The sequence below is a fragment of the Pseudophryne corroboree genome, chromosome 7 (assembly GCF_028390025.1).
Source record: "Pseudophryne corroboree isolate aPseCor3 chromosome 7, aPseCor3.hap2, whole genome shotgun sequence".
NCBI classification, from domain to species: domain Eukaryota; kingdom Metazoa; phylum Chordata; class Amphibia; order Anura; family Myobatrachidae; genus Pseudophryne; species Pseudophryne corroboree.
Window position 1 is genome coordinate 366,812,819 of NC_086450.1, and position 11,366 is coordinate 366,824,184.

Sequence of the window (11,366 nt, forward strand, 5' to 3'; positions counted from 1 at the left end):
TACTTGTGGCCTATGTCAGTGTCCTGTACATGTTTTCCTGTGTTGAACTTTCCATAGTGCATATGGCTATTGGACAATATTTATTGTTTTATGTAGTGGTTTTTTTGTTTCCGGTCCTTATGTTTTTCATAAAAATAAAGCAAGCATTTCTTAAAGAATACAATTTATAAGCATAATGGATGGATGTATCAACAATAGCATGAATACATGAGTGTTTTTTTTTTTTTTACAGTGTTTGAAAAAAGCAGTACTACTCGTCCTCCAGTAACTCCCAGCACATCTGATGATGATGACGCTGCGGAAGCAGGTAAAGTGTCCATTGTAGTATAGGGTATGTTTGTAAAGGAATGGCCATAACAAAATTTCACTTTCATTAATAGGTCCATCAAAAGAAGTCTGGAGCAGCAGAAGTGGGACTTCTGTAAGACATCACCAGATAAAACCTGTGGCAGCAAATAAAGCAAGGTCTGATGTCCAGGGCCAACCACAGCAGGCTACCCCGCCACGAAGATTATCGACAGTATGTTCGGTCCCCCCACTCCAAATTTTGGACACACCTCCAAGACGTCATCCACACTCCTCTCATCTTGATTGTGAGTATCAAACTGAAATAAATGTAAACAATTTTAGATCATAATCAAACTTTTTCTTAACCGCATTAAGTCAAAACACATCAAAAACTTATATACTTACCGAAGTGAGTAAAACATGAAATGGAATCCAAGCAAAATGGCCTTGTCCACATCCAGTAAAGATATGTATGTCCACTTGAGCCATACAGTAGCACATTGTGTGTAAGATGCTGCAACAGAAACTCATGTTTAATGTTTGCAAATAGTAAGGTTGTTTATCACATTTTCACATGTGTGTTTGAGCTCACATTGCCAAATACATATAAAAATATTACTATGTTTGTTTTAGAAAAGCTATAAGGTAACACATTATGGATTACAATGTGTTTTTATGGTGGAGTATGTCTGATCTACAATAAAACTAAAGTGTTTGCTTTCACAATTAAGTAACCAGACACAGTTGCCACAAACAGGCATATGTATGTATTTAAGTTATGGGTGATGATGTTGCTAGGCAGAATATCTGAAAGCAACAGTGAATGACATGTGTTCCATGTGTAGTGATTTGTTTTAATTTATCAAACATATGGATAGCTAACTGCAAATTTTTCGACATTTCAGCTTCTAGTCCTGGTAACAGCATCCCTCCACAACAACAGCAACACAGTGACATGAAGGAGACAATCATCTTAGAAATGCAGCCATTAAGCCAAGGAATCAGCCCCCCAGCACCTGTGAGTACACCACCACAGGAAAGCACACCACCACCACAACACAGCCCAACAACACCAGTAACACAAGGCCCTGATCAGGTGTTTTGGACCATTTGGGCTAGACAGCAGGCCACTAATGAAGATTGCCTGCGTAGGCAGACACAAATGTTTGCAAGCATACCATGTCACCTCAGAAGAATAACCAGAAACATGAGTAGACAAAATGAACAAACAACCAGAATTGGCAATACCATGGAACTCATGCGTACAGACATTACACAGGTCATGGGCAACTTACAGCGCATAATGGAAGAACAGCACAGACTAATGGAAGAAAAGCACAGACAACAGCAAAGTTATATGAACATTTTTCAAAACAATCAAAAGATTCATGAAAGTTTATTCCGAATTGTAGACAATCAAAATGCTGCTACACGTGAACTCATTGCCACCCTCACTAACCTGAATGAAACATTCAGATCCATGCACCAACAGCAAACAAGCAGCAGTTCTGGTACGACTACTCCAAATATCACGCCAGTCTCATCACCACGAAGACGCTCCACCAGAGCACGACAACATGACAGTGCTAAAGGCAAAGGGCAGGACAAGCAGGCACCCAAAAAATTTTAACACAAAACAAACGAATTTTACATTTCTGAGAAGTAATTCAAAATAGTTAGTAAGTGTATGTTTGGCAAAATATATATAACACTTAGCTCCTTGACAATTTATACAATATCATTAATTATAAGTGGTACAAACAACAGCATAAAATTTGTACGCACATTTTTTCTTTACCATCTTTGTTTTCTTTTGGAGGAGGGAAATGTTGTTGGAGCTGCACATACATGTTAGCAGGAAGTAACCAGACCACTTGATTTTTTTCTAATCATTACTCTTTCTAGATTCCGATCATTCTCCTATCCTGCACACACAATCATTGCCAGGCAGCCACATACATGTTAGCAGGAAGTAACCAGACCACTTGATTTTTTTCTAATCATTACTCTTTCTATATTCCAATCATTCTCCTATCCTGCACACACAATCATTGCCAGGCAGCCACATACATGTTAGCAGGAAGTAACCAGACCACTTGATTTTTTTCTAATCATTACTCTTTCTAGATTCCAACCATTCTCCTATCCTGCACACACAATCATTGCCAGGCAGCCACGTACATGTTAGCAGGAAGTAACCAGACCACTTGATTTTTTTCTAATCATTACTCTTTCTAGATTCCAATCATTCTCCTATCCTGCAGCCAATCCACATTAAAATGTGATTGTTAACTATTTTACCTTTCTTCTCTATACAACATTACAAGAATAACACAATTGAGTTGCGTAAAAAGCTTTTAATATGTTGTCATTGAATTGAGATAATTCATTGCCAAAATGAATGTCATTATTGTTGGGCCATGTTTGTGTGTGTTAAAAATGAGTAATAATGTTATTACACATGTTGCAGAAACCAAAAAATAATACATTTTTAACCAAAAAAATAATAATGTGTATAATAATGTATATATGTGACAAACTGTGTATTTACTTACAAATCAGCAAGTTTACTGCAGCAAACATTACGAAATAAATTATTTTGGATGAGAGTAAGTTTGTGTCCCTAAAATCTGATGGAGTATCACACATAGGGACACATGTATTCCTCAAGGCTAACATATTATATGTTGAGGACTGTTTATTTAGAACACAGGTTCTCAAACTCGGCCCTTAGGACCCCACACAGTGCATGTTTTGCATGTCTCCTCACAGAATCACAAGTGACATAATTAGCTCCACCTGTGAACCTTTTAAAATGTGTATGTGAGTATTTCATACACCTGTGCTTCTACTGGGTTACCTGCTAAATATGCACTGTGTGGGGTCCTGAGGGCCGAGTTTGAGAACCTGTGCATTAGGACGTTACACACAATCATAAAGTAAAATACTAAATAAATTACTATGTGGATTATGTGTGCTTGTAATAAATTATCAGTGCAAGTTTACGAACACTTATCCAGACTTAATGCATGCCACTCATAATCTGTTGCTTTGATTTTTAAAATAAACACAATACACATGCAACATTAGTTTTGCATAAAGCGAGGGTATGTTTGTATGTCTCAAGGAGACAGACACATTCTGAGTAATGGTTTTTACAATAAAAATGGGCCAACATCTATTTATGTTTACACAACAAATGAAATAAGCAAACCAAACTTACCTTAGAAATAGCGAGTGATGAGCTCTTGCCTAACCTGCCTCCCTACATCTGTACTCCAAGTATCACCAGATGTCTCTAATTCCTCTGCTTGCTGGCTGCTTTCTTCATCCTCCTCCTCCTCCTCAACATGTGGCAGATGTTGTTGCAAACACATGTTATGAAGAAAGCAGCAGCAGAACACAATTTGAGTCACCTTCGAGGGACTATACAACAAAAGTCCACCAGACTTATCCAGACACCGAAACCTAGATTTCAGCACACCAAAACATCTTTCTATCACATTCCGCGTGGACTTATGTGCATGATTGTAATTGTGTTCAGCAGGGGTATCAGGTCGGGACAATGGAGTTAGAAGCCAAGAGAAACAGCCATATCCTCCATCACCTAAAAGACAGATATAGTAACGTGATTCATGTTAAGATACAGCAACACATAAGTAACATACTGTGGGGCAGATGTATTAACCTGTAGAAGGCATAAAGAAGTGATAAACCAGTGATATGGGCAAGGTAATAAAGGCAGCGGACAATCTGTTCCTAAATGTTCATTTACATATTGGAGCTGATTGGCTGGTGCCTTTATCACCTTGCACATATCACTGGTTTCTCACTTCCTTATGCCTTCTACAGGTTAATACATCTGCCCCTGTATTTGGACAAAGTATACGCAGGCCTACACATATCAAATTACATACCCAGCAGCCATCCATCTGGCATTTGTCTGTCCTCAAACTAATCAAAGAGGGATGACTGACTGAAGATGAAGGAGTCATGGCAGCCCCCAGGGTAACCAGCAACAACACTCATTATTTTGAGATTTGCATCACAAACCACCTGCACATTTGTGGAGTGTTATTGATGGCGATTAGTATATATGTGCTGCCTGCCCCTAGGTGGTCTCAGCTGAATGTGTGTGCAATCTATGGCTCCAAGCACATTGGGCATGCCAGCCAGCTCATAGAAATCTACCCTGACGGCATGCCACTGAGACTCCTGGGTAGGGAAGCAGATTGAGGCATCGATGTAAGGCTGCAAAACAGCCAACACCTGTATGTATATTTGATAGAACAATAAACATGAGATTTTAGGACATAACTGTCCACCGAGAAATTAAAACAAACAAAAAAAAGAAGAGGTAGTTAGGTATACATCACCTGTGTTAATATTCTCGAAAATGAGGGCTGTGAGATTCCTATGACATCCCCAGACACAGCCTGAAAGCTACCAGTAGCCATAAAGTGCAACACAGCCAGGAGTTTGTGCAGGCCTGAGACAGAGCGAGAGCGTGCTGTCTCAGGGTATAGGCCCAGTTTGACAAGGTCATACAGACGGAAAATGTTGTTACGATTTAGACGGAACATCTGTATGACCATATCATCGGACAATGCGTTCAAGTTTAAACGCCCCCTAAAAAAACGAGGCCTGCGCAGCCTCCGCAGAACCTGTACAACCTGCTGACCATGTTCAGTTTGTTGGCCCTGGGTACTTACAGGCTGATGTCTGAGTCTGAGGAATCCCACAGCACACAAAAGATCACTGGTCCACAGTCCTGCTGCCATTTCTGAGTGTAGGTGGATTATTATTATTATCCTTTATTTATATGGCGCCACAAGGGTTCCGCAGCGCCCAATTACAGAGTACATAAACAAATAATCAAACAGGAAAACAGCAACTTACAGTTGACGACAATATAGGACAAGTACACGGTAAATAAACATAGCTACATCAGCAGATGACACTGGAATAAGTATCAGGTGGCAGAAGACTGCTGGATTTGGTGCATCTGAAGATTATTAAAGTAAGAAAAGGGTAAGCACATGAGGGAAGAGGGCCCTGCTCGTGAGAGCTTACATTCTAAAGGGGAGGGGTAGACAGACAGGGGTGAGACAGATGGGGTACATAGAGAGCATGGAACAGAGGTTTAGGATGAGATTTGGCTGGGTTTGGTGAAGAAGTGGGTCTTGATAGCCCGTTTGAAGTTTTGTAGAGAGGTGGAGAGTCTGAGGGGGAGAGGTAGGGAATTCCAGAGATGTGGTGCAGCACGTGAAAAATCTTGGAGGTAGGAGTGGGAGGAAGTAATCCGTAGGCAGGAGAGTCGGCGAGCATTAGCAGAGCGAAGAGGATGGGTGGGAGTGTAAAGCGAGATAAGATCAGAGATGTAGATGGGAGAGGAGTGGGTGAGGGCTTTGTAAGCGAGTGTGAGAAGCTTGAAATGGATTCTGAAAGGGAAGGGGAGCCAGTGAAGGTCTAGTAAGAGAGGAGAGGTGGACATAGTGCGTTTGATGAGGAAAATGAGCCGGGCAGCAGCATTGAGGATAGATTGGAGTGGAGAGAGGTATTTGTCAGGAATGCCAGTCAGGAGGAGATTACAGTAGTCCAGTCTGGAGATGACCAGTGAGTGGATAAGAGTCTTAGTAGCATTCTGGGTCAGAAAGGGTCTGATCCTGGAAATATTTTTTAGATGAAAACGGCAGGTTTGTGAGAGGTGCTGAATGTGTGGTTTGAAGGAGAGGGAGAAGTCAAGGATTACTCCAAGACAGCGCACTTGGGGGGTAGAGGAGATAGTAGTGCCATCAATAGATAATGAGATTGTAGGAGGTGAGGTTATGCGGGAGGGAGGGAAGATGATCAGCTCGGTCTTAGACATGTTAAGTTTAAGAAAGCGCTGGGACATCCAGGAAGAGATAGCAGAGAGACAGTTGGTGATACGAGTGAGGAGAGTAGGGGAGAGGTCTGGAGAGGAAAGATAGATTTGAGTGTCATCAGCATAGAGATGTTATTGGAAACCAAAATAACTAATGAGCTTACCTAGTGAGGACATATAGAGAGAGAAGAGAAGAGGACCAAGGACAGAACCTTGGGGTACCCCTACAGTTAGTGGAAGTGAGGGGGAGGTGGAGTCATGAGAGGAGACAGAGAATGAACGGTCAGAAACAGGTCCTGGAACAAGGAAGAACGGAGCCACACGGACGGGTGTCTGCCGGCAGACAGCATCACCGCCGCATCGCGGAAGACCTACACCGGAGGGTGAATACCAACACTTGCAGGTGGGGGAAGTGCTTCAGAATTTGACTGATGGAAACGGTAGGAATATTTTCCATTTAAATATACTACCAACAACCCCTGAAACAAACTGCTTGATCTCACATTTTACAAGTGATTTTAGAGTTCACCACACAGAGACTGTTGAAATTGAATCCACATTGGAGGAAACTTCTATACCCTAAAGGGGGTTTTAACTAGTACAGAAATAATATCCATTCAGGAAAAACTTTGGATATCCAAGTGGGATTTTTAGAGACTGTGGAAACGGTATTTAAGAAAAACCCGTCTCCACCCAAGTGGGGTAAAACGCTATTAAGTGTACCCACAGGGAATTGTCCTGTTTGTGTGTCCAGTTTTATATGTTTTATGTTTGTAAGTTATATACCGGTATATAGATATTAATTTTTCTTTGAAGATAACTTACACTATATATATTTTTATCAATAAAATATGGAGATTGTGGATTAATTTGGTTCATGTATATTTATTGTTTAAAATAGAATCCTGTATACAAGTGTGTTTTTCATATAATTAGGTTTAGCCAATACAAACAAGGGTGAGCGCTGAACTACTTATATTCTGATATATGCCTCTTTTTCCTGCCAGAATACATACGGACTGTCTGATGTGCCTACTTGGATGCTGTCACTTATATAAAAATCATATGCAGTGACAGTAGACAACATGTCAGTAATCGTTGGCAGGTCCTTCAGTCCGGACCAGATGTCAGGTTTCGCTCCTGACTGCCCTGCATCACCGCCAGCGGGTGGTTTTGGAAATTTGATCCTTTTCCTGGCAGCTCCAGTGGCGGGAGAAAATGAAGGAGTAGCTGTTGGCAGGTCACGTTCCGCTTGACTTGACAAGTGTCTCACCAGCAGGTCTTTGAACATCTGCAGACTTGTGTCTGCCGGAAAGAGAGATACAACGTAGGCTTTAAACTTAGGACCGAGCACGGTGGCCAAAATGTAGTGCTCTGATTTCAACAGATTGACCACCCGTGAATCCTGGTTAATCGAATTAAGTCCCACATGCCTAGCGGAATCACTGTTTTAGCTCCTCCATCAATCTCTCCAGCTGCTTCTGCAAAAGCCTGATGAGGGGAATGACCTGACTCAGGCTGGCAGTATCTGAACTGACTTCACGTGTGGCAAGTTCAAAGGGTTGCAGAACCTTGCACAACATTGAAATCATTCTCCACTGCGCTTGAGTCAGGTGCATTCCCCCTCCTTTGCCTATATCGTAGGCAGATGTATAGGCTTGAATGGCCTTTTACTGCTCCTCCATCCTCTGAAGTATATAGAAGGTTGAATTCCACCTCGTTACCACCTCTTCCTTCAGCTGATGGCGGGGCAGGTTCAGGAGTGTTTGGTGGTGCTCCAGTCTTCGGGACACGCGGTGGCTGAATGCCGAAAGTGGCCCGCAATTCTTCGGGCCACCGACAGCATCTCTTGCATGCCCCTGTCGTTTTTTTAAAAAATTCTGCACCACCAAATTCATTGGAATGTGCTGGAATTTGCCCACATGTAATGCACGCACAATATTGGTGGCGTTGTCCGATGTCACAAATCCACAGGAGAGTCCAATTGGGGTAAGCCAATCTGCGATGATGTTCCTCAGTTTCCATAAGAGGTTGTCAGCTGTGTGCCTCTTATGGAAAGCGGTGATACAAAGCGTAGCCTGCCTAGGAATGAGTTGGCATTTGCGAGATGCTGCTACTGGTGCTGCCGCTTCTGTTGTTGCTGCGGGAGGCAATACATCTACCCAGTGGGCTGTCACAGTCATATAGTCCTGAGTCTGCCCTGTTCCACTTGTCCACATGTCCGTGGTTAAGTGACATTGGGTGCAACTGCATTTTTTAGGACACTGGTGACTCTTTTTCTGACGTCTGTGTACATTCTCGGTATCGCCTGCCTAGAGATGTGGAACCTAGATGGCATTTGGTACCGGGGACACACTACCTCAAGAAATTCTCTAAGTCCCTGTGAACTAACGGCGGATACCGGACGCAAGTCTAACACCAACACAGCTGCCAAGGCCTGAGTTATCCGCTTTGCAACAGGATGACTGCTGTGATATTTAATCTTCCTCACAAAGGACTGTTGGACAGTTAATTGCTTACTGGAAGTAGTACAAGTGGTCTTCCGACTTCCCCTCTGGGATGACGATTGACTCCCAGCAGCAACAACAGCAGCAGCGCCATCAGCAGTAGGTGTTACACTCAAGGATCCATTGGAGGAAGCCCAGCCAGGAGAGGACTCGTCAGACTTGCCAGTGACATGGCCTGCAGGACTATTGGCGTTCCCGTCTAAGGAGGAAATTGACACTGAGGGAGTTGGTGGTGTGGTTTGCAGGAGCTTGGGTACAAGAGGAAGAAGGGATTTAGTTGTCAGTGGACTGCTTCCGCTGTCACCCAAAGTTTTTTAACTTGTCAATGACTTCTGATGAATGCACTCCAGGTGACATATGAGGGGGGATGTTCCTAGGTGGTTAACGTCCTTACCCCTACTTATTACAGCTTGACAAAGGCAACACACGGCTTGACACCAGTTGTCCGCATTTCTGTTGAAATAATTCCACACCGAAGAGGTGATTTTTTTGGTATTTTGACCAGGCATGTCAATGGCCTTATTCATCCCACGGACAACAGGTGTCTCCCCAGGTGCCTTACTTAAACAAACAACCTCTCTATCAGATTCCTCCTTGTCAGTTTCCTCCTCAGCGCCAGCAACACCCATATCCTCATCCTGGTGTACTTCAACAGTGACATCTTCAATTTGAATATCAGGAATTGTACTGTGGGTGCTCCTTCCAGCACTTGCAGGGGGCGTGCAAATGGTGGAAGGAGCCACCTCTTCCCGTCCAGTGTTGGGAAGGTCAGGCTCCTTGGGGATTTGTGATTCAGAAGAACGCACAGTTCTTTGCTGTGCTCTTGCCAGCTTAACTCTTTTCATTTTTCTAGTGGGAGGATGAGTGCTTCCATCCTCATGTGAAGCTGAATCACTAGCCATGAACATAGGCCAGGGCTTCAGCCGTTCCTTGCCACTCCGTGTCGTAAATGGCATATTGGCAAGTTTACGCTTCTCCTCAGATGATTTTAATTTAGATTTTTGTGTCATCATTTTATGGAACTTTTGCTTTTTGGATTTTACACGCTCTCTACTATGATATTGGGCATCCGCCTTGGCAGACGACGTCGATGGCATTTCATCGTCTCTGCCATGACTAGTGGCAGCAGCTTCAGCACTAGGTTGAAGTGGATCTTGATCTTTCCCTATTTTACCCTCCACATTTTTGTTCTCCATTTTTTAATGTGTGGAATTATATGCCAGTAATATTATTATATCAATAGCAATGGCCTACTGTACTGTACTACTATATATACTGGTGGTCACCAAAATGCTGCACTGTACTACTATATACTGCTCCCAACAATGCAGCACAGCTATGGATACTTGAAGTGACACGGAGCTGCAAAATACAGCAATGGCCTACTGTACTGTACAACTATATACTGGTGGTCACCAAAATGCTGCACTGTACTACTATATACTGCTCACAGCAACGCAGCACAGATATGGATACTTGAAGTGACAGAGCAGCAAGATACAGCAATGGCCTACTGTACTGTACTGCTATATATACTGGTGGTCACCAAAATGCTGCACTGTACTACTATATATATACTGCTCACAACAATGCAGCACAGATATGGATACTTGAAGTGACACAGAGCAGCAAGATACAGCAATGGCCTACTGTACTATACTACTATATATACTGGTGGTCACTAAAATGCTGCACTGTACTACTATATACTGCTCACAACAATGCAGCACAGATATGGATACTTGAAGTGACACGGAGCTTCAAGATACAGCAATGGCCTACTGTACTGTATAACTATATAGTGGTCACCAAAATGCTGCACTGTACTACTATATACTGCTCACAATAATGCAGCACAAATATGGATACTTGAAGTGACACAGAGCTGCAAGATACAGCAATGGCCTACTGTACTGTACTACTATATATACTGGTGGTCACTAAAATGCTGCGCTGTACTACTATATACTGCTCACAACAATGCAGCACAGATATGGATACTTGAAGTGACACAGAGCTGCAAGATACAGCAATGGCCTACTGTACTGTACTACTATATATACTGGTGGTCACCAAAATGCTGCACTGTACTACTATATAGTGCTCACAACAATGCAGCACAGATATGGATACTTGAAGTGACACGTAGCTGCAAGATACAGCAATGGCCTACTGTGCTGTACAGCTATATACTGGTGGTCACCAAAATGCTGCACTGTACTACTATATACTGCTCACAACAATGCAGCACAGATATGGATACTTGAAGTGACACGGAGCTGCAAGATACAGCAATAGCCTACTGTACTGTACAACTATATACTGGTGGTCACCAAAATTCTGCACTGTACTACTATATATATACTGCTCACAACAATGCAGCACAGATATGGATACTTGAAGTGACACAGAGCTGCAAGATACAGCAATGGCCTACTGTACTGTACTACTATATATACTGGTGGTCACAAAAGGCTGCACTGCACTACTATATACTGCTCACAACAATGCAGCACAGATATGGATACTTTAAGTGACACAGAGCTGCAAGATACAGCAATGGCCTACTGTACTGTACTACTATATACAGGTTGAGTATCCCTTCTCCAAAATGCTTGGGACCAGAGGTATTTTGGATATCGGATTTTTCCGTATTTTGGAATAATTGCATACCATAATGATATATTATGGTTATGGGACCTAAA

General features: G+C 42.6%; 1 protein-coding gene across 1 annotated transcript; it reads left to right on the forward strand.

The window, feature by feature from the left end:
* The first annotated feature begins 200 nt into the window (after positions 1-200).
* On the forward strand, positions 201-3,019 carry LOC134943719 (uncharacterized). Its single transcript, XM_063932404.1, has 3 exons — positions 201-307; positions 381-593; positions 1,194-3,019. Exons 1-3 carry the CDS (start codon positions 208-210, stop codon positions 1,916-1,918), a joined length of 1,038 nt encoding a protein of 345 aa, XP_063788474.1. The 5' UTR covers positions 201-207; the 3' UTR covers positions 1,919-3,019.
* The last annotated feature ends 8,347 nt before the right edge of the window (positions 3,020-11,366 follow it).

Bases quoted from the DNA above. Each gene is read 5' to 3' on its own strand.
- LOC134943719 (XM_063932404.1), top strand. From the start codon at position 208: ATGAGTGTTTTTTTTTTTTTTACAGTGTTTGAAAAAAGCAGTACTACT. The intron at 308-380 runs GTAAAGTGTCCA...TTTCATTAATAG, and splicing joins TGATGACGCTGCGGAAGCAG to GTCCATCAAAAGAAGTCTGG. The intron at 594-1,193 runs GTGAGTATCAAA...TCGACATTTCAG, and splicing joins ACACTCCTCTCATCTTGATT to CTTCTAGTCCTGGTAACAGC.